The sequence below is a fragment of the Dendropsophus ebraccatus genome, chromosome 2, assembly GCF_027789765.1.
Source record: "Dendropsophus ebraccatus isolate aDenEbr1 chromosome 2, aDenEbr1.pat, whole genome shotgun sequence".
In the NCBI taxonomy this organism is placed as follows: Eukaryota; Metazoa; Chordata; class Amphibia; order Anura; family Hylidae; genus Dendropsophus; species Dendropsophus ebraccatus.
The window spans coordinates 117,240,866-117,265,248 of record NC_091455.1 but is presented as its reverse complement, the minus strand read 5'-3'; the positions used below and the strand labels follow the sequence as shown (position 1 = coordinate 117,265,248).

The following is a 24,383-nucleotide window of genomic DNA, read 5'->3' as shown; positions in this document are numbered from 1 at the left end:
CTGTTCCGAGTAATGACATGTTCTATTTTTTAACGGAACGGATCACGGATCCGTGAAATCACGGAACATCTGAATAGCCAAATAGAAAGCAATGGGCTGTAAAATTGTCTGTGCGCGCGGATCCGTGAACACGGACAACTTCCCGGAACGTGTGAATGCATCCTAAGGCTGGGTTCACACTACGTATATTTCAGTCAGTATTTGGTCCTCATATTGCAAATTTAGCCAGGAGTGGATTGAAAACACAGAAAGGCTCTGCTCACACAATGTTGAAATTGAGTGGATGGCCGCCATTTAATGGCAAATATTTGCTGGTATTTTAAAACAACGGCTGTTATATTGAAATAATGGCCGTTATTTACTGTTATATGGCGGCCATCCACTCAATTTCAACATTGTGTGAGCAGAGCCTTTCTGTGTTTTCAGTCCACTCCAGGTTGAGATTGCAAAATACTGACTGAAATATACTATGTGTGAACCCAGCCTAATGCACACTTTGTAAGAGACTGGCCACTCCGGGTCACGGAACAGCCAGTCTCTGAAAAGATCATCATCAGCCGGATGATCTTTAGCGCCGCAGGGTTCTGATGCGGGCGCGTCCATGCGTGCTTGCATCGGAACTCCACACAGCACACAGGGGAGACACTTCTACACTTTATTTTATTTATACTTGTCATTGAACCATTAGCCATGTTAATCTGGCAGAAAATCCAGGAAATAGTGTTTTACCGGCTGCTCTGTAATCTTCTTCCTCTTGCTGCGTACTGACCAGTGACATCAGTGCTGTGACATCAGACAGGCAAGAAATCTGGATGTGATGTGTATTAAATTTGTGTTTCTCAGCCTGTCTATCTGAATGTTTGGAGCAGAGCTGTTTGTGTATAGGGATGTAGCAGAGGCAAGTTTCTGTTTATTGGTGTAGGATGTTTATGTAGCAGGGCTGTGTGTTTTCATGTAGCAGTGCTGGGTGTGTATGATGTAGCAGAGCTGTTGGTGCGTATGATACAGCAGAACTGGGTATTGTGCATGCAGCAGAGCTGTGTATGTGTGGGTACATTGTACTGTTATGGTGATTGTTAAGATTGACCTGTCATTTCAAAAGCCCTTCAGTGCATTAACTGTCTTCACTGTCAAAGGCCTCCAGAAATAGTTATTGTTTAAACCAGGTGTGTCTTATTAAGCAAAAAATATGGTACTTGATTAGAACCCTCCCAGTAAAGGTTCCTTTACCTCCCCCAGAATAAGCTATTCTCTTTTTTATATTGGCGAGTTAGCAGTATGTTTAGCACTGTGTATGATTAAATGACTAGTTTCAAAAGGGCACAATTGCATTTCAAGTTTTCATTCCAGTTAAGCAGTTCTTAATTTTATATAGTGAAAATACCTACATTTGGACATTGTAACTATACAATATAGGTATAATTGAATGCATCTGCGTTTTAGGTGTCATTTTGGCCCACCTCTACTTCTTACAAATTTCACCTAACAACTAACACTTATCTTGGTATGGTCCAACTCTTCAGACACCTACAATGCATTTCTTATGTCCCACTCTTTTTAGGATTTTCTTTTTTGAGGAAGTGAAAACATAACAAAAAGGCACATGGTTATGAACTAGTTCACTTAAAAGATTGAGTTTCTTCACCATTCCACAATAGCCGATTCTAGCTTATTCACCAAGTTTAGGATGGCCTGTTATAAGTCATATCTAAATCTTAAGGGTTTTCTTTACCTTTCCATAACAGATGCTTAAAGTGTATCAGTTTAAAAAAAAAAAATTCTGCACATTTGTTTTAGAGTAACCCTTCGCAGTATTGACTTTTTTTTTTTTATTGAACCCTCCCTCTATGATGCACAGTTATTTCTCATTTACTGCATTTCAGGGGGCTGGGCCATGGCTAAACTGTTTGCCAGCAGTGCACACACAAGTCCATCCTTTCCTGGACTTATCTATCCAATCACAGCACAGCCAAACACATTACAAACTCCTCTTTGCTATGCCATAAAGTAAGTGAAAGTACACTGAAAAGGCTTGCACTGTGCTAGGCAGGTTTATACAGTACACCACTATAGATGGCATGTGGGTGGAGAAGGGGCTACTGATACGCTTATAATTGTGCAAGGTGCTGTAGGGGCAGAAAAGCAAGAAAGAAAGGGTTATAGTAAGCTGCTGAGATGAGAAGGAAGCCTTTACTTAGTATGGACAGAGCAAATTGTCCTGAGCTCACAGCTTACAGGTACACAGTCCAGGCTTTCTCCCCCTGACCACAAGCATTGGGCAGTAGATTGCAAGGAAGGGAGACACCTTGTGGCCTAAATTTTAGAGCTTCTTCTCTTGGATAAGGGAGTCTTTTTTGTTAAAATAAAATGAATTACAAAAATGTTAGCAATCACCTTATGACTTATCAGAAGACTAAAAATCCTACAATTTATAATCCAATTTAGGGTCTAAAGGTCTTTTGGAAATATATTAAAAGCTATTTTTTAGATGAAGTAATGCATACCATTGCTGTATTAATTTCCAATCCACTGCCTGCAGAATTTCATATTTCTCATACCATCCCTCAAAATTTCAAACTGTTTTGACTATGCAGTTCCCTACAGTCAGTAGTTTGTGTATAGATTGCAGACTACAGAGCGTTGTAAAAATATGTATAGTCTGTCAAGGGTACTGGAAATACTACAGTCCGCTGCAGATTAAAATATACTAAGAGGTTAATATGAAACATTCTGATAATAAAACTGATATTTTTATTATATATTGTGACATTGAAAATCATAGACTTATGTGTTTCAGTTCAACTAATTGTGATTATTGTTTTTTAGGGAAAGAGTTCATTTATGCAGTTACCTTGGAATCTGTCTTGGCTGGCCATGAGAGTACTGTATATGCTGTCCACTGGCAGCCATCTTTCTTGAAAGGTAATCATGTAACCATATTTTAGGCCTAGCGCACAGGGAGTAATTTCAGGCAGAATTGAAGCTGGTTTTAGGTAGATTCTGTCTCAAAATCAGTATGACCTCCGTCTGGAATAAGTTTGGGCTATGTTCTCGCACAATAATTTTGGTCAGTATTTTGCAACCAAAACCTGTATCGATTTGAAAACACAGAAAGGCTATGTTCACACATAGATAAAGTGGTACAAAAAGTTTTTTCCCAAGTAATTGAAACTCATTACAAAGTTTCATCACTTTTTAATATGCTTCAACTACCTATCTGCCCCCTTTCCAATCTTTTCCCTCCTCAACCCCCACCAAGAAGTTAAGTAAACTCATTCTTACCTAATGACTGTTGACCCCAGGCTGCTGACAATGGCATCATCAAGAGGGAGGTCCAGTGTTCCTTTGTCAGATAACTCTGGTTGCTCAGCTCTGATTGGCTGAGCAAGATGTAATCCATCTAACAGTTTTACAGAGTCAGCTAGACATCACAGGAGACAAAGTGCATCATGGGAAAGCCCAAACCAGGAAGTGAAGAAAAAATGAAGTTACCAACTGGAGGTTCAGGGACCTGCAAACAGCGGGAAATTCAAACGGAGACCGAGTCAGGAGGGATGGTAAAACTATGTTTATGATTGATTGATTTGTTTTTGCTTTGTTTTGTTTTTTTAAATCAGCACCGAAGTACCCCTTTAAAATTGAGTCTATGGCAGCCATTTAATGGCAAATAACGACAGTTATTTCAAAAAAATAATTCCATTGTTAGTTGCCATTAAAGAGCGGCCATCCACTCTATTTCAATATTGTGTGAGCATAGCCTTTCTGTGTTTTCAGATGAGACATTTATTATTCACATTCATTACTGTTTGCAGTGAGGCTCACAATGTGACTTCTCATAATTCAGACATTATGCATAAAGAAGTTTTAGATTCTGGCAGTCATTTCATGCATAATATATTTGTTCATATGTCTGTGTAAATTTTTTTCTCCCCAAAAGCAATCATTTTGGCAGATTACATTATTTCTGTTTGCTCAATTACAAATAACATCTCTTAATCCTATTTATTTGTGTTTATCTGTTAGGAAACCTGTTGTATGATTCTGTACACTAGATAATTTTTGAATCAGAAATGTGTTTTCTCCAGCAGATGGCAGCATTGTACAGCCTATGAGCCTCTTATCTGCGTCAATGGATAAAACCATGATTCTATGGGAACCAGATGAAGAGACTGGAGTATGGCTAGAGCAGGTTTGTACTCCGTATATATTTTATTTTATTGCCACATTTGTATTATAGCTTGGCTTCATTTACTTCAATGGAAAAATACTGTATACTGCAGACCCTGAGGCCTTGATCATGTCATGAGGATATAGGGGTGAGGGATGCAGGACTATGATGGGAGTTATCTCTGGTAATATCAGCAGGCACTTGCCTGAAGTGATAATACAAGCAGAGCTCCCATGATTTCCCGAGTACCACAACAAACATGAATGGCATTTTTAGGAAACTACATCCTGTTAATAATATATGTATAAACAACCTGATTCTGCTTGATTTAGCATAAATATGTGCAGCTCAATTTAAATGAAGCATCAACAAATAATACTGTGAGAAATAATGCTGTGATCAAGGCCTACTGCAGGCCGAAACGTGTCTAGGACTTAGGAGAGGGTGCGGGGTGCGGATTTTCTTATAATCTCATTTTATGGAATGAAAAAAATAAAATTAGTATTTTAACAGATATTGTTGGAGCTTTTTCTCTTGGATGTTTCTGAATAACTGTTTGTCTTCAGGCAAGGATCCTTGCAAATCTGATATCACATTGCAATGCACATAGGCCCTATTGAAAGTGAGTGGGGTTCTGGCCACACATGTGTTGTGCTCTCCACAGGGGTTTATTCCCTCTCCTGTGAAAAGAGAGGTAACTGGTTGAGATATGGGTAACACTCGAAAGAAATATGACACAATGACACGTTTTGACACATTTTGATATCACTAGTGTGGGAAGAAGGTATAGGGGTGGTAAATACCACCATATGCACAATGAGTGATTTTTAGATGGCCACAATTTATACTATCAACAAATTAGTATTTAATGAGATATAGCTATGAGCAAAGGAACTAAAAGCCATACATTACCTTGTGAGCTGAAGCTTGTAATTGTGTTGGTAATAACCCAACCCTAGCCTGAGAGTGAATATACTGCATTTTTAAGCCATTTAGCAGGCTCGTACAGTAAAGAGAAAATTGCTTGACTGCCAGCAGAAAAATAATAATGAACTATGTAAGGCATACAAAAAGCGTCTGAAACCCTTTAGATGTCTTTAAGCATGGACTGCCCAACAACCAGCTTTAGGATATGTTTTTTTTTACTCATTTGCAGAACAATGAGAAATAAACATTTGCAGTGGCAGTATTTACATGAAAACCCAGTTGTATTATAATTTCCTTTTGAGTCACTATTATGTCACACATAAACAAACACTTTATGTGAACAGATTTTCTTTAACTGGTTCCCTACAACAGCGATTTTCAACCTTTTTTGAGCCGCGGCACACTTTTTATACTTAAAAAATCCCGGGGCACACCACCAACCAAAATGGCACAAAATGACACTAAAACATTACATATTATACATATAGTTAATAATATAGATTCTAAATGTATTTATACTCACTCAGTGTGAAACCTGGGCCTGTTTTCTTCTCCCCCCTGTGCTTCTCTCCTGTGCTTCTCTCCACCATACTTCTCCCCCCTGTGCTTCTCTCCACCATACTTCTCCCCCCTGTGCTTCTCTCCTGTGCTTCTCTCCACCATACTTCTCCCCCCTGTGCTTCTCTCCTGTGCTTTTCTCCACCATACTTCTCCCCCCTGCTTCTCTCCACCATACTTCTCCCCCCTGTGCTTCTCTCCTGTGCTTCTCTCCACCATACTTCTCCCCCCTGTGCTTCTCTCCTGTGCTTCTCTCCACCATACTTCTCCCCCCTGTGCTTCTCTCCTGTGCTTCTCTCCACCATACTTCTCCCCACCATACTTCTCCCCCCTGTGCTTCTCTCCTGTGCTTCTCTCCACCATACTTCTCCCCCCTGTGCTTCTCTCCTGTGCTTCTCTCCACCATACTTCTCCCCCCTGCTTCTCTCCACCATACTTCTCCCCCCTGTGCTTCTCTCCACCATACTTCTCCCCCCTGTGCTTCTCTCCTGTGCTTCTCTCCACCATACTTCTCCCCCCTGTGCTTCTCTCCTGTGCTTCTCTCCACCATACTTCTCCCCCCTGTGCTTCTCTCCTGTGCTTCTCTCCACCATACTTCTCCCCCCTGTGCTTCTCTCCTGTGCTTCTCTCCACCATACTTCTCCCCCCTGTGCTTCTCTCCTGTGCTTCTCTCCACCATACTTCTCCCCCCTGTGCTTCTCTCCTGTGCTTCTCTCCACCATACTTCTCCCCCCTGTGCTTCTCTCCTGTGCTTCTCTCCACCATACTTCTCCCCCTGTGCTTCTCTCCTGTGCTTCTCTCCACCATACTTCTCCCCCCTGTGCTTCTCTCCTGTGCTTCTCTCCACCATACTTCTCTCCCCCCTGCTTCTCTCCACTATACTTCTCTCCCCCGTGCTTCTCTCCACCATACTTCTCTCCCCCGTGCTTCTCTCCACCATACTTCTCTCCCCCGTGCTTCTCTCCACCATACTTCTCTCCCCCCTGCTTCTCTCCACCAAACTTCTCTCCCCCAAACTTCTCTCCCCCCTGCTTCTCTCCCCTGTTTCTCCCCCATCGCCAGGTTTCTCTCCCCCATTGTTTTCTCCTGTTTCACAGGGGCACCATAGTTTGGGGAACTTTCCCCGCGGCACACCCGACCATGTGTCACGGCACACTAGTGTGCCACGGCACACTGGTTGAAAATCACTGCCCTACAATATAAGACCTTTTTAAAAATTATTATATTACTGTTGCTAAGACGACTAATAGATTGCAAGCAATCTTGATGAAACCCATTGGCTTAAAATGGATTATTATTATTATTATTATTATTATTATTTATTATTATTGAGGCATAAAACGTATACAGAATGTAAAGGGGAGGAGTTTAGGGATATAGAGCAAGGTTTAGAGTTAAAGGACAACTCCCAAGGAAAAAATTTTTGGCTTATTTAACACACATTACAATGTTATATAACTTTGTAATGTGGTTAAATACCCGGTCCGGCCCCCTTCCCCCACTTTCGGCTGATTGGCTGAGCTTGCTGGAAGCCATGTGATGCGCTCCAGCCAATGAAAAGGCTGCTGGTGCGCATGTGCACCGGCAGCCTTTTCTCTCTCATGGACCCGGAAGTAAGAGACATCGCTGGACGGCGGACACAGGTGACGGTGAGGCAGACGGCGGACGAATGGAGTGGCGATCGTCACCGGAGGGATGATGAGTATAGTGTCTGTGTTTTGTTTTTTTGTTTTTTTTTTGGGGGGGGGGGGGTCCCGCCGGAGTTTTCCTTTAATAAAGAAAACATGGCAACATTGGAGAATCTAACATGTAAGATAATAGAAAGTGACCAGTCAAGAAGGATGGTATGCAACTGGGCAGATAAAAGTTAAGTAATCTATCTGACAGACCGATTGTTTAGCATCCTATATGAGTTCAATACTTGATTCCCAATTGAGCGAATAAGAATCTTGGTAAATAGGGAAGGGAGTGTAAAAAAGGTGCCAGTTTGGTCCAGGGAAGTGGAGGAGGGAGCAAAAAGCGATTAATACCATTCTATAGACGTAGAGGGCTTTGGCAATAAGAGGTGTAGCTACAAATTCTTTCATGGGACTCAACATACTATCAGTAGAGCCCTGATTACCATGGGATTCCGCTTCAATTCCTCAATACTCTGGGGATTTTAGAGTTCTGAAAACCAATCAGGGATTGTAGGTGGGGAAAGGGAATTTCTATTAATAACTTTCAATAACCATATCCTAAAAGTCCTGTCTGCAACTCCAACAATTCCCCAATACAGTAGGATACAGTTAGCGGAGTAGAGACCCTATACCATGCAGACAATATTTTATAATTTCTCTCCTGGGCCTTACATGAGACTTATGCCTTATGACAAAGATAAAATACCCAATCCAGTCGGGAGAAGACATAATTAAGTTCTCTCTCACATCCAGTCTGAAGTACTGTAGTAAGATCCTTGAGCAAGTAGAGACGTTGTGCATAATTCACAGGGTTATAGGAGTTACACATAAGCTTTCAAATGTGGTTAAAGGGGTATTCCACAGGAAATCTTTCTTGCATTCACTAATAGCCCACCAATTGCTTTATATCTTTCTAAAATCAACTAATTATGCTGCTTTCTAGGTGGACTCACCCCCTCTGCCCCTCTGGACGCATACAATTATCCAAACGGATTCCACTTCATCTCGCCTCTTTCTCCTGACCCCCAACTTCCGATATATGGATCATGTGTTTTCTGTCTCTTCAATGGACTGGGTTACAGCTAACCCTGCCCACTGGAGGAAAGGCGGACATGTGATCCACTAACATCACCTTCATTCCACCAGTAAGAGCTCGTTTAGCCACACAAGTATTCATCTGACTGCTGAAACCTTTTGGTCTACTGACCTCAGCTTGTATCTTGGATTTTCCTTTGTCTCTGTGATTTGGTTTTTGACATGCTTCTCCTGGACTTTGTGACCTCGACTTGGTATCTGACTTTATCGCTGTTTTGTGATCCTGATATATTCGCCTGGTTTTACCTGGCTAGTCTAACTTCGTTATTCTGTCGGAACCGTCGCTTAGTTGGGGGCCACTGTGTAGGTTGGTCCTCAAGTAGGCAGGGGGGTTTAGTTCCAGAGTTGCACTTAACCTTTTGCACCTCTTGGCATTACAGTATAGAAATAATGAAGTTGGAAATATTAGAACCTGAAGGTGAGAGAGCTTAAAGGGAATCCGTCAGCTCCCGGGCACTACCTGAGGTGTTGACAGTGTGCTGTAGCTGGCGGCCCCCAGTAAGCATGGTGCCTTTTTGGTAATTTTCCGTGCAGCGGATTATGTACAATCTTATGTCTCCTACTGTCACAGAGCAGTCGTTCGTGCCACACTTGTCATGCATCCTCCTCCCTCTTCATGAATAATCAATGCTGCCCGGCCTCCTACTCGCTCAGCTGTTAGATTGCAGATCAGTCCTCTGTAGGCAGGTTATGTCTGAAAGAATCTTTCCTCTGTAATGTGTTGGAGATGTGGTCTAGGGGTAACTGACTTGTCTAGAGACCTGACAGCAAGTTATTCTCTGGTTCAAATCCCCTGATGGAAATTAAATCGATGTCTTTTTTTTCCTCATTATTGTATAATTTTTAAGGCTATGTTCACACACACAGTATTTTTGCTCAGTATTTCGGTCAGTATTTTGCAACCAAAACCAGAAGTGGATTGAAAACACTGAACGGCTATGTTCACACACTGTTGAAATTGAGTGGATGGCTGTCATTTAATGGCAAATAATTACTGTTTTTATTACGTCCGATATTTGCCTTTAAATGGCGGCCATCTGCTCAATTTCAACAGTGTGAGAACATAGCCTTTCTGTGTTCTAAATCCACTCCTGGTTTTGGTTGCAAAATACTGAGCAAAATACTGTGTGAACATAGCCTTAAATATTATACAATAATGAGAAAAAAAGACATCTATTTAATTTTCATCAGGGGATTTAAACCAGAGAATGAACTGCTGTCAGGTGAGTTACCCCTAGACCACAGCTCCAACACATTAGGGAGGAGAGATTCTTTTAGAGATTACCTGCCTACAGAGCACTGATCTGCAATCAGCTGACAGCTGAGCGAGCAGGAGGCCGGGCAGCATTGATTATTCATGAAGAGGGAGGAGGATGCATGACAAGTGTGGCACAAACAATTGCTCTGTGACAGTAGGAGACATAAAATTGTACATAATCCGCTGCACGGAAAATTACCAAAAAGGCACCATGCTTACTGGGGGCTGCCAGCTACAGCACACTGTCAGCACCTCAGGTAGTGCCCAGAAGCTGACGGATTCCCTTTAAGGGGTTAAGATGCCAAGGGGGCTTTCTCAAACTGAGCTCACAATTCACTAGCATTGTGGTAAAAGTAATCTAGCATACTCCTGGACACTACAGCTACAGACTAATTATGGGGATCAGGTAGAAAGAGGCCATCCGCAGTTATAGGGTGAGTCGTATATATTGGGAGAAAAGGCGAACAGGGAGAGAAAGAAACAGAACGAGAGAGGAGAGTGGGGATGGTGCTCCTGTGCTGCCACCTATTGAGGACATCTCACTTTGCTCAGTGTTTGCCTGAGCGGCAAGCAGGACATCTTTAGAAGGAGGAAGAACAGCATAGGAGCGTGTACCCAACTATCTGACTGCTGCAGTGCAGGGGGTGTGGAGGATACTGTTTTTTATTGTTTTAATGCATGGGATGCATATAGGAAACTCTGTAGCTTCAGGACCCAGTAAATTGCTTTTTAATCATACCCACAAGGCAGGAGGAAAGCCATGACTGGTCATCTAGGCAGAGTCCTAGTCACTCTGCCTCTCAGAGCACTCAGCGGGCATGATTGACAGGCAGAGAGCCCTCTAACGGGCCACTTTGCCTGTCAATCACTCCCGCAGAGCTGATTGGTTCCCTTTAACTGTCAAACTATACAGTGAAATGATATTGTTTCACTAGTGTCACATAAAAATGGATTATTATGAATTTTATTACATAGTATCTATTATAGTCAATTCTGGCATACATAAAAGCATTGTTTGTAGGGGAGAATATTAAGGCACATGGAGGTGCACAAAGCCACAACATGGAGTCAGATAAGATTGCACAATGGGTTTGTAATACAGATTCATCTTGCAGGTGGTATGCCTCCCTGCACTGCCTTGCACTACACAGATTACCTTTTTTTTGTATAATTTTTTTATATTTTAGTTTTTTAATCTTTTATAGTATTTTTTATAAATCCTTTATTCCAGTTGTTACCTCCTAGGTTTAACCCACGTTTAAATGGTTTGAACAGTGTGTCATTATTTCTACAAATTACCATTAATGGATGTTTTTTTCTATATTATCAGGCATTTAATCTTCGTGATTTACATTTTATTGTAATATTATATTTTTTGGTTCAATGCATCCCCTTTTCAAGGCTATAACTACTGTAACCCATGAATGGAATATAGAATGTGTCCCCAAGGGTGCAACACTTAATTTTATCCATTTGGAAGGTTTCAGTCTGCTGCCTGGTTGAATATATTGTGCAGTGATGTTTGAGCAGACATACAAGGACAGTTGTTTTATTTCTGTTGGACTCAATTTCAACTTGCTTGCAGGCTATCTGCTGTAAAAATGGGAATCTGTTGCAAACCAGGCAGAATTAGTTTGTGGCATATACTGATGGAGCATTGTATGTGTGTTTATCCATTTATAGTCATTCTTTGTGAAAAAGCTGCAAGCCATGTACTCTGGTAACCTATAAGCAGGGCTGCTCTGACATGCCACTGGGGTTTAAAATATTCTTACAGTACAGTAAATTGCTGTCTATCATTCACTTTTTTCTTGTTGACATTATATTCTTGTGGACAAATGGTAATGTGGCATATAGTTTGGGATTTTACCAGAAAATTTGAAATCAAAATTCAGACTTGAGGGTCATTGACTATTAAGTTACGCAACGCATTAGACACAATAGGTAAACTAACCTAGATTCACGGTTCTTTTGTGTATTGAGTAGGTAAATGGATAAAAGCTAAATTCTTCTTACAACAAGTATAAAATTCATTATACAGCAGCATGTTATGTTGCCTGAGACAGCAGAGGCATTTAGTGCCTACAAATAAATATTTTAGAGTGCACTTGTGCCAAAACCCAGTTTGCTCACATACCACACTAATCTATACTAGTTGATAGCACACTAAAATTAGTTTCTCAGATCCCCAATATAAATATATGTGTAACTAACAATCTTACCAAAGCCCTTACAGAGACCATTGGACTGCAGGTCGACTGTAAGAAGTTTTAAGACAGTGTACACCTTTTGAAAACATTTTTTTATTCTTGCTTTGTACTTTTTGTGGTGAAAAAGAAATTACTTCCATACTATTTTTGTTCTCATATGTCCATAGAGAATTGTACAGAGGTTGGGCTTAACGTACAGAGCCACCACATCACGTTTAACAGCATTCTATTACAACATCAAAAAGTGTGAATACATGAGCTGAATAGCAAAAGGCATAAAAAATGTAAGAATAGCAAGTGGGCATGACTCACCCCATCACCTATCCTCATATTTATTGCCAATATTATAATTTTGAACTGGTTTTATACGAATAAAATAAAATCAGCGCCTTCATTTTTATACTGTACTCGTTGAGGAAGAATTTTTGGCAGCGCTAGGAAACCTACCCAAGTATTTTGTCTTCATATTACTGCATGAACCCACAGGTCTTAACATTGGTAGATTCCCGTTCCCTGGATCCGAAAGCCTGCACTGACAACTGTGAGCTACCCCAAAGCAGGGTGATACGCACAAAGCCCAAGGGGCTAAAAGCTGAGAGTTTACCTACACTACACTTTATATGTACTCAACAGGATGGTACTTCATTCTGTAAGGGTGTTGCATAGAACAGGACCATAAAATATGAAGAAAGGCAACTTCTTCAGCACTTCTTTGCCAGTAGGATCGGCTAGAGTAAACAAAGAGCACAATTTGGAGAGTACGTAATAGTAGTGGGAGCTAATTGAGGATTTGTGGACCAGTGTAAGTACACATAGCTCTGTTTCTTGGTAAGAAAGCTATTCAAGTATGATTCCACTTGCAGATAAGTGGGTGGGATGACCCAGGACCAGATTAAAGAGTTGGAATGTAGGAGAAGTGGGGCACTGCTATTGTGGAGTCTACCCAAATGAGGGCCGATAAAGCTACTCTAAGCTGACTCAGGACTAAAGGCCCTATATGTCCCCCCCCCCCCCCCCCTCCTCCACTTCATATGTACCAAGCCAGACATGTCCAAGGTATAAGCATGCAAAACAATAGGTGCCTTACCAATAACTGTTTAAAAGGCAGTTCATAAAAATTGTTCACAAACAGAAGTGTGTTGGTTACTAATGATGCAAATAGAAAAAAATAGCTGTGATATGAAGGGCAATCAAGATTCAGGATAGATAGAAAGCCTTGCTGTATACAGCCCTCCACCCACAGTAACAATGCCCCCTGTTGTGCTTCAACATAAAAAAAACAAACCCATGATACTCACCTAATGCAGGAAAGCAGCAGGTCCCACCATCTTCTGGCTCCAGTGTGTGTCATCTAGACGGACCCTCCAGCAGGTGCAATGACGTCATACCACTGCACCTGCTGGAGAGATCACGTCCCGGCTGCTTATATGATAATAAATAGAGCAGAGACGCTGACAGGTCTCACTGCTTTATTCTCCACCTTATGTTCAGCCCGTTCACCCTGCAGTGAGCCTGCTGAACATAACAGCAATGGGGCATCCCTAGATGCTGAGCGGTTGCAGCTTCTAGGGATCCTTAAAGGGGGATGTGGGCTGGGCAGAAACGGTCAGCAAGCCGCACCTTGCCCGGGTCTGCCGTAGCCAAATGTGGATTGAATAGAAAGAAAGTCAGGGGGAAGATTCATGGCCAAGTGGTAACCTACCAGATCAAAGTTTCCAAATGTTTCTAGTATATGCTATAGGTCCCAAGAGATCTCACCTAGGAGGATAGTACGCCCCTATTTGGCATAAGTGGGAAGGCTTGCTCACACTGAAATCGTCTGGAGTTGTGTATCCCAGTAGTAGTAGCAGCAGAGGAGGTCTGGGACTCCAAAGCCTCCATATTGTTTCCCCACTAAGATAGTGGATTGAGCGATGCGGAGACGGCCATTGATCCATTTCATATGGCTTTTAACTCCCTGCCCCATCCCTTTAGTGCAGATTCTACTAGGGCCAATAGTAAAATCCCAGCACAATTGAGCCACATGCCCATATGGTTACTCAATGTAGACTTATTTAAAGTTATTTTTTAAATAAAAGTATATAGCATCCCCACTCTTCTCCCTGTGGAATCATTCAGACCAGGTGGGGTTTATGGCTGCAGCAAAGCTAGAGAAAATACAGCGAAGGAAATTAACCAGATACAAAAGGCTCAGATAGACAATTTTGTTTACAAAAGCAGAAAATGGCTTTTAACTAGGTTTTCATGGAGGAAATTTTTGATGCAATGGACCACAAGCCCAACTGTAAAAACTTCTCTCGCTCTATTTTTTTTTCTTTCTGCTGGGGTCCATGTGAATGGTGTCCCCCTCATTTTGACCCTTGAGCCTTTCTTGCAGGATATCTGCCAACATCCAAATATTTCGAGGGGTTGCTACATATCATACAACCTGCAGTGCCTCTCCCCCCGCCTTTCTCCTTTGTTGGCACGTCCCTGGCCTGGATCTTTATCTTTAGCAGTCTTAAAATACAGATGCTTTAGGCCCTGCCCCTTTGACACCCTGCCTTGCCATGCCACCAAAGTAAAAGAATTTACTCTCACCAGGAGAGAAGGGAAGACCTGGATCAGGCATTGATTGAGAACAGTGCCGGAGTTTTGCGGGCCGTGTCGGACTAATTTGCTTAAACATACACTTTAGAACATTGTGTGTGGAAAGCCTGCCAAGTGTTCTGTGCCCTGTCCCCCCGCCCCCTAACATCACCTGCTTGGCCCACCGCTCACTACATTGCTCTGCTCAACCCCTATAGCTACTGTAGAGCGATCACTTATTATTATCTACTTTTTTTTTTTTTTAACTAAATCTGTCATGTTTCATATATTTTTCCAGAAATGTTTAATTTTTGTTCCCCTTTTATCAATTAAAGGTACGCGTAGGAGAAGTTGGAGGAAATACCCTAGGATTTTATGGTTGTCAGTTTAGCCCAGATAAGTCAATGATTCTTGCCCACGCGTTTCATGGAGCCCTGCACTTGTGGAGTCGGAAACCAGAGAGACATGTAAGTAAGACATGTTTTTGTTTTCATAAAGAGACAGACGCAAACAAGTGTAATAAAAATATGTGACAATCAAATAAATTATAATCCATTTGCTTTTTGTTTGGATAGTCTTCAGATCCTCACATTCGGTTATGCTGCATCCTACAAACGATTTTTTTTTTTTTTTAATTTCTAACAAAAGTTCTTAACACAAAAAATATAAAAAAGTAAAAGACTAAAATACTTTCCGAATGCGTTGTAGGAAGCTCTTAGGATATGTACCTCCAGGTTTGTAAGTTTCTACTCTACTAGAATTAAAAAAAAAAAAAATCCTGTTCTGTGTTATTAGATTTATTTACTTGCAGGCTGCATCTACATAAAAGGGCTGAGTAAAGGCAACAGTAAGAGAAGCCACCATGCTGCTAGAAAGTGTGGCAACTGGTGTACAGCCACCCTGTGTCTGTAACAGGGCTAACAATGATAGTATTTGTTAAGAAATAATGAATTAGAAGGAAGGAGACCGTTTATAATGGACAGGGCCCACAAAGGTATTATATATAAGGATCTGAGAGCACTGTGAGTTGTATATTTGTTACTTCTGTACACAGACACATTTACTGAAATATTTGAAGACTAAGAATTCAGGTCAGTCTACAAAGCTGTAGGCGACATCTTTTCTTTTTGAAGGGGATATATGTAGAGTGTTTAATATTTGTTCGCATGAGTCATAAAATTAGAAGTATGGCAAAATCACTACTAAGGAGCTAGTAATTAGTCATTAGAACTGTAAGACAAAGCGAGATTTCAGCCTCCTCTCCCCACAAGTGATTTATTCTCTTCTAAGTTGATCTTCCTTTTGTGGGGATGCAATGCTAATCAGTGCAGGGCAGATGGCATTCAGAATTGCAGCACATTAGGGCTGATTGCAACAGAAGTCCAACTGGCACTTCTTTATTTTATTTATAAAACTTATGAGCTGCCTGCTGTCAAAACGACATGGTGCTGATATACAGCGCTGCTTCACTTCATTCCATTCTGTATGCCCTGCACCTTTCAGTGTGCTGTTTATCTATGATGAAGTTAAAGGCTTAAAATTGCACTCCTAAAGGGAGCATTTTTGCTCCCTGAGTTTTAAATTGCAGATCACTTTAAGCTGATTACTACATAATTTGCTGTAAAGTAGGTTGCGATATGTTAATAAGGATCATCTATTTCCTTCATGTGTAATTGTAAAGAGGAAAGGTGCACATCAGTTTTTATTCTATAACAATCAGAAAATGTTACAAGCTATCAGTCTAAGGGTACAAACACTCACAGCGTATACGCAGCAGATTTGGTGGTGCAGATTTGATGCTGTGTTCAGTTATTTAGATCTAATCTGCTGCGTATTTGCTGCGTATCGCAGCAGTAAATACGCAGCGTATATGCCGTGTGTGTTTGTACCCTTAGGGTACAAACCCACACACCGTATACGCAGCAAATAAGCAACAAATACGCAACAAATACGCAGCAGTTTGATGGTGAAGATTTAATGCTGAGTTCAGTTATTTAGATCTAATCTGCTGCGTTTTTGTTGCGTATTTGTTGCGTTTTTGCTGCGTATTCGCTGCGTATCGCAGCAGTAAATACGCTGTGTATACGGTGTGTGGGTTTATACCCTTAGGGTACAAACACACACGGCATATACGCTGCGTATTTACTGCTGCAATACGCAGCAGATACGCAGCAGATTAGATTTAAATAACTGAACACAGTATCAAATCTGCTGCGTAACTGCTGCGTATCTGCTGCATATCTGCTGTGTGTGTTTGTACCCTTAAGGTCTTTTTTAATGGACAGATTGCTGACTATTATGATTGCCAATCGACTATTTAATAATCGGTGCTCATTTCAAGGCTGTTTTCACACAGTTCAGTACTACATAAAAACCACATGCAGGGGGGAACTTATCGTTGTACATATGTCTTTTGAAGTTGAAAATTCGCAATGTTTTGTGCAATCACTTCTTTGCACAAAATTTGTTTTTTTTTTCAAAGTTTATACCACTCACGCCTGTCCTTTTGATAAATTTGGGGAGGGACAAAAGGCATAATGTAGACCACTTTCAATTTAGAACAATTTTGATGCCCCCCCCTCCCCTTCCCCACAGAACAGCTAACAGCAGATTCAGTACATACTACACCTGTTGACCAAACACAATTTACCTGAAGGTGCTGTTTTCAGGTGTTACTGATAGTAAATTTAATAATATAAGAGCAGATGCTTCTTCCACTTTTGTGATTCTTGGTTTTGTAAAGTTTCAGGTCAATTGTGCTTTATGAATAAGTGTAGCATGTGTTTATCCAGCTGTTAACTGAACTGTGTAATTAAAACTACACATGTTTTTTATGCAGCCCTGCACAGTGTAAGAGCGACCTCATCATGCAAGCCAATGAACACTGTTTGGGGGAGGAATGATTGTTCATGTGATTGTTCATCCCCCCCCCCCCCCACACAGTCTGCATTATTCTGCGCTTAGAGATGTGCTCCTTACCAACAAGTATTTTTATGTCCGCTTAACTGATTAGTACTGGCAGCAAACCAGCTTGTTTCACAATTTTGTGCAAAAAAAAAAATAAACTGCACAGTAAAGTAATATGCTAATTATTGAGGTGTTAACGATAATCACCGCTATGTTTAAAGGTTTTCCTATACATATACAACAAATGGGGGCAGAGGCCTTGTACCATTCATAATGTATTAATGGTGCTGCGTTACTGCAGTTCAGTTACCATTGAAGTGAATAGGAGCTGAGCTGCAGTAACCTGGGGCCAGCACTACATTAATCCAGAAAAAAAAATAATTTAAATACTCAATAGATGACGTTTGCAGTTGCATGAGGATTGGAACATAGTGTTCTAAGGCAAGGTTTATGCTTCCACCGGGGCAGCGTTCAGTGAGAGTGGAGAGGCTGTTTGGTGCCTCAAAACTCAGCTAGATGGTCTGTTTAAGAGACTAAATAATGCTGAGAGATACTTAAGTATTCGATCTTAGTGGAATTAGTTGGGTTTACTTGTGGTGTTTATTAAATTTGCAGAACTTGAGTAGACCAAAGATAATTTTTTATTAACTTAGATCCTGCAAAGTAAGTAGAACTTGTGACAGAGCTTCCCAAATGGAGCCCTGCCAAAAGTGTGGAGGGAGCCTAAGCAACACCAAGCAAATCTTTCTTGTCCTAAATGCTAGTCTAAAAGCTTATACTTTCACTTATACTCTATATTAAACTCTCTTATCTCTGGCCAGCACTGCTTCATGGAGTATTTGTCAGGCACTCTATGGAAACGAATGCTTTGTTTACACGGGACAATTATCATGCGAATTTGCACGATAACGATTGAATTCGAATGATCGTACATGTAAACGCAGTGAACGATCAAGCGACGAGCGAGAAATCGTTCATTTTGATCTTACAACATGCTCCTAAATTGTCGTTCGCTAAAAATTCGCAGATCCTTCCATGTAAACAGTCATTCACGGATTTTACTTATGTGCAAGATAGGCTTAAACGATCGCAAAACGATTTTTCCGTACGATATATCGTTTCGTCTAAACGCTGATCGTTTTTAAAAAAAAAAACATTGTTCTTTAGATATCGTCAATCATACGATCGGGCGAATTATCGCTCCACTATTTTCATTAATTGACAGAAGGGGATTTATGAAGAAATCTAAAGGCCTTATGCTGCATTTACACAAAGCGATAATTCGCCCAATCAATCGTTTAAAGATTATGAAGCAACAATTTGGTTTTTATAACGATGAGCATTAAGACAAATAAATTGTTAGAAAATTCGTAAGAAAAATTGTTGTTGCGATCGTTTTTAAGATCGCTTAAGCCCATCTTTCACATAGGGTGAATCTTTGAAAGACTGTTTACACTAAGCGATCTGCGAATATTTAGTGAACGACAATTTGAGAACATGTTGAGAGATCAAAATGAACGTTTTCTCGCTCGTGGCTTGATTGTTTGCTGTGTTTACACTGAACGATTATCGCTCAAATGCGATCGTTATTGCGAAAATTCAAACCATAATCGTTCCATGTAACCGCAGCATTAGAGACATTTCAGACTTTTTTTTAATAGTATTAATAAACTTAAAGGGAACCATTCACCACAATTCTGGCTACTTAAGTATGAATACAGCCTATTAAAGCCTCCTGCAATGTCTGTTAACCTATATCTAATCACTTCCACATGCCTTGCTATCACCTAAAAATACACTTTGATTAATTCCTACTCTGTGCGGATTTCAGTTATCTAGACATCGGGGCCTTCTGCATCTTCTTTGAGGTAATTGAGGAAATTGTCTGTAATCACACCTCTCTGGTCATGATCACTGTGCAGGAGCCTGCAGTGTTACAGAGGGACTGTCCCATGTCTTTCCCTGACCTCCAATGTGTTGTGAAAGTGATAAGATATATGTTTAGGGTGCGTTCACACCTACCGCATCCACAGCTTATTTTTCCGCGGAAATCCGCAGGTCTGGTAGTGCAGATTTCAACCTGCGAGAAATCCGCATATGTGTGCGTTTTGTGTTTTTTCTGCAGCAAGTTTATCGCAACTGAAATGTCAGTTTAAAATGTCTCTCATTCTAAACGGACATTTCAGTTGCAATAAACTTGCTGCAGAAAAACCGCAAAACGCACACATATGCGGATTTCTCGCAGGTTGAAATCTGCACTATCAGACCTGCGTATTTCCGCGGAAAAATAAGCTGCGGATGCGGTAGGTGTGAACGCACCCTTAGAGACATTGCAGGAGGCTTTATGTGGGGAAGCCCCTTGCATGGTCTACTGAGAGAGCGCTACTGTCCTTAAATTTCAGGTTCACATTACGATTTTGCAATCTGTCTTACTGTATCCGTTGTGCAAAATGTACATAAAAACGTGGTGAACCATACTTTTGTGTACGTTTCAAAAGGTAAAATTAAAAAAAGGGAAAAAAAACTTTTTTTTTTTTTTTTTATAATGTAAGTCAATGGAAAACGGATGGCATACAACAGCATCCGTTTTTACCATTCATTTGTGCATCGTTTTTTTTTTTCATAGAGCAGATACATTAAACTGATAGCAATATTGTGATGTGAACCTAGCCTTATAGTCCCAATCATGGGCAGATAGAACAATAATACTATAGGCTCTGACACGATCATCGATCCCCAGGAACTGGAATACAACTAAAATTCCAGTTCCAACCAAAATCACTTGATGTAATATTAAATAACGGTAAATGCTAAGAAACGGACAGGATTAATGAAGCGAGAAAAACAAGATTGCACAAGTCAATGGAGAAGTGACATATTGACAATAATAAAAATAAACTAAAATAACTATATCCATCTGTTAATAGAAAATGATACAATAAATCATTATAGTTTAAACCTTTTGGAATTATTGTGTCGGTTGGATGCAAGAATTCCAAAAGGTTTAAACTGTGATTTATTATGTCATTATCTATATTAACAGATGGATATAGTTGGTTATACCTTTTGGTATACATGTTACTCAGCATTTGTGCTTTAATATGTCACTTGTCCTGTTATCTTATGCTATCTTATGCTATATTGTGTTTATTCCTATTATTGGTTGTCACTTTTAACTTGACGATTCAATTTATTGTTTCAAACTATAATTAAGCACACCTGCACAAAAGGCATTGGTTTTACCATCCAGTTAAAGAAGCAGTTCACTTTTTTTTTTTTTTGCCCCCCCGGGTAGCCGCTGTCATGTATACTTACATAAGATGATCGGTGTCCCGTTCCCGTCGGTCAGTTCCGTCCCGCGGTGCCGTTCACATCGGGCGCGCGCTCACTTCCGCCGGCGCTGTGACTCCTCTTCTCTCCCTTGTCATTTGAACGCCGGAAGTCACGCGCTTCCATAGAGAATGCATGGAAGCGAGTGACTTCCGGCGTATAATCACTGGGCAGAGAAGAGGACTCGCAGCAGCCGGCGGAAGTGAGCGCGCGCCCGATGTGAACGGCACCGCGGGACGGAACTGACCGACGGGAACGGGACACCGATCATCTTATGTAAGTATACATGACAGCGGCTACCCGGGGGGGCAAAAAAAAAAAAAAGTGAACTGCTTCTTTAAGGATTTTAGTTTTAACTCTGTAATAAAAGTTCACTTTTTGCTGAATACAAAAGTTAATTAGTCAGAAAAGCCTTTTGTTTCCAATAAGATCCATTTTACCATACTAAATGTTTTTTGTCTGAGGGACAATAGTAGCTTGGCTATTAAAGTTACATTTAGTAGTAGTAGTGCTGTATACGTATTACTTACACAACATTTATTCACAGCATGTTCACACACTTCAGATTTTCTGCAGCAGATCTGCATCTCATTTTGAAAACATTAATTTGTTTTGGTGCAGAAACATTGCAGGTTTTCTGCAGCAGATACAGTGCGTGATGTATGTTTTATTCATATGTCTGTTTTATATATACTTTTTAGGAGGAGTGGATTCCTATGGTTGTGATCTCTGGACATTTCAACAGTGTTCAGGGACTGAGGTGGGATCCTGAAGGAGAATTTCTAATAACTGTAGGCACAGACCAAACTACCAGACTGTTTGCTCCTTGGAAAAGAAGTGACCAGGATCAGGTAATTTATTGTTTTTCTTGAACGTATAGCTTATATTGCTTCATGGTTCCAACACTATCCACATGTTAAACTATTTACTACATCCCTACAAAGTATTACAATTAAGTGACACCCACTCTGGTCAAAAACTTTGAGAGAGATTGCGGCAGCGTGATCTACTCCCCAGCTAGAGGAGAACAGTCTATCATTACATATTCACCGAATATACAGCTCTCCGGGAGTGGATTAGTTTGCCGTAATCTCTCAATACCTACTGTATATCCCCTGATCAGACCCACTGTAGTGACAATGCCCATTTAATTTATAAGAATATATAACAGTTAAAAAATCCACAATAGAAAATCATGAGGTACTGGGTGCCTTTACAGTATGTCTAACAGGTGCCAAGAGTACATATACCGTGGTGAAAATAAGTATTTGATACATTGCCAATTTTGCATGTTTTCCCACCTGCAAAGAATAGAGAGCTCTGTAATTTTATCGTAGGTACACTTTGACTGAGAGTCAGTATAGTCCAGAAAAGTTCTTGACCAAGTTTGCACACACTGCAGCAGCGCTTTTGTCCCACTTCTCCATACAGGTCTTCTCCAGATCTTTCAGGTTTTGGGGCTGTCAGTTGGCAACATTGAGTTATAGCCCCCACCAAAGGTTTTCTGTTGGGTTCAATAGGCCACTCCAGGAGCTTAAAATGCATCTTACAGAGCGGAAGGGATGATTGACAGGAAGAGAGGCCATTAACAGGCTTTCTTATTTCCCTTGACCTTGAATGTATAGCAAAGCTTCTGTCCGGCAAAGTGGATAATGTGAAAAGGTTAAGTAATGTCAAGGAGCTGTTTTTGGAGAAGGAAATTAACCTGAGAAGGAAATTACCTGTCATTATAACTTTCAAAATCTAAATCTACAGTAGATGTGATATAAAGCAAGTTTTCAATATACATTCATTATTTTTGTTGTTGTTGTTAGTATACTGTGAAACAAAGCTGAACTTACCAGAAATCCAGGTGCAGTCTCCTAAAGACAGATTTTCTTACTTATTGGTTGAAAAAAAAAAAACAGACTAAACACAGATATTCTGGCCAGTGCAGATAGTGACGGCTCATTGTATCCATCAGTCACATGACTGCCTTCTCTCTGTGAGCGCTCAGAGCCTGGGAAACACAAGACATCCTGTTTTCTGACTCTTTGAAAAAAAAAAAAAAAGTCAGGAAACAGAAGGTTCCCTTACGTCCCATTGGCATCACAACATATGGGGTAAATTCGCCCCTGGGACGAAGGAATATTTAATGAAAAAATAACAATTAAATTTTAATCCCCTCCTCCATGAGGTATAAATAGGCTCCACCTCCCCCTAGACCTCAGTCTTTTTTTACTTCGTTGCTGTTAGCCCTAGGGGACTTTGTCCCTCCTCCGTTTCTATGCTTTGTTAACCTGTTGCATTCAGGTTTTCTCTTCAGGTAATGATTGCTGGGATGCCGCTGGAGCCGGTGTCCAGGTAGTATCCTGATATTTGCTTCTGCAGGTCTTAGCTTTTAAGTTTTTCTTACCTAGTGCGTCTTGGAACGCACTCTGCGTGTCACCCGAGCCGCTGGTTTTTCTTCCAGTCGCGTTCGACTGTGGAACGCATCGGCGCTGCGTGCGTCTCAGCACTGCGGCATCAGCATCATGTCACTTCCGGGGGCCGGCAGCGGCGCGCGCTCTCTGCATGCCGGATTAGCTGTGTGTTCAAGGCAGAAGGTAAGCTGTTGCTACCTCTAGGTCTGGCTGTCTTCCTCTGGAAGGATTTTCTGTGGCTCATTTGGATCTAATAGAAAACATCTGAGTGCAAAGTGCTGTGATCTCTCTTCTATATACTTAAAAGTAAGTGTTGCTGCCACCTAGTGTCTCTTTCCGATATCACTCTAGCCAGGCTAGTGGTTTATATGTATTGTAAAACATTGATTATTTGCAGATGTCTGAAATGGAGACCAGTCCTGCTGCTGGCAAAAGACCTTCTAAGGAAGCACTTCATGTGCCGAGTGTGAGACTCCTCTACCTGACGGCTATAGATACCGTAGGAGGATCATTTTTTCCAGATAAGATTCATCCTTTCTTTCATAAAAATATTTATGAATGCCTAAAAATATTTATAATGCCTAAGTACGCTGTCCTTCATGCAGACCTAAACCTATGAGGAGCCTGATGTTCAGGATGTAGTTGTATAAGTCAAGGAATATGTGCAAAAGACTTTAGCGGCTAATGAGAATCGCCGCCCGTGTCCTAAGTTAAAGACCAAACGGAGTATTTCTCTCTCTACTCCCAGCCTTTGAGTATATTACTTTATGGCTGTAGGATTATGGTCATTTTCAGTTTTACTGTGATTGATGAAGTTAACTCATCATCTTCTTCTAAACCTCTTCTACTTCTGAAGATGAGAGAATTATTCAGGGGGTATTTCACAGCTGATAGAATTCACAAGCTCTGCAAAGCTGTGCAAGCTGAAATACACCCTGAGGAAATAGAAGAGGATAGGATTGGTCCTCCTCAAAAAAACCTAGGGCTTTTTCTGTGGGTAAGACTTCATTGTCTATGTTACAGGCGGAATGGAAGGAACCGGAAAAGGCTCCGGGTTTGAGCAAGAGGCTTAAGACCTTATATGTTTTCAAGGAAGAACAATGTAAGGACTGGATTGAGCCTCCAAAGGTGGACCCGGCCATAGCCAAACTGTCAAAATGTACTGTGCTGCCTGCGGAGGACGGATCCAATCTCAAGGATCCGATGGATAGAGGATAGAAGGGTGGAGGTAGCCCTCAAGAGATCATATACGGCAGCGGCAGCCCAAGGGGCAGTCTCCAT

General features: G+C 41.0%; 1 protein-coding gene across 2 annotated transcripts in view; it reads left to right on the top strand.

The window, feature by feature from the left end:
• ELP2 (elongator acetyltransferase complex subunit 2) overlaps positions 1-24,383 on the top strand; it is a 147,586-nt gene that overhangs the window by 62,408 nt on the left and 60,795 nt on the right. The window contains exons 9-12 of one of the 2 annotated variants that reach the window (XM_069958154.1): positions 2,827-2,922; positions 4,089-4,189; positions 14,799-14,930; positions 21,402-21,551. In XM_069958154.1, the coding sequence (XP_069814255.1) occupies positions 2,827-2,922; positions 4,089-4,189; positions 14,799-14,930; positions 21,402-21,551 (479 nt within the window). Of the gene's footprint in view, positions 1-2,826; positions 2,923-4,085; positions 4,190-14,798; positions 14,931-21,401; positions 21,552-24,383 lie in introns of both variants that reach the window. The other variant, XM_069958153.1, reaches the window with a different exon arrangement.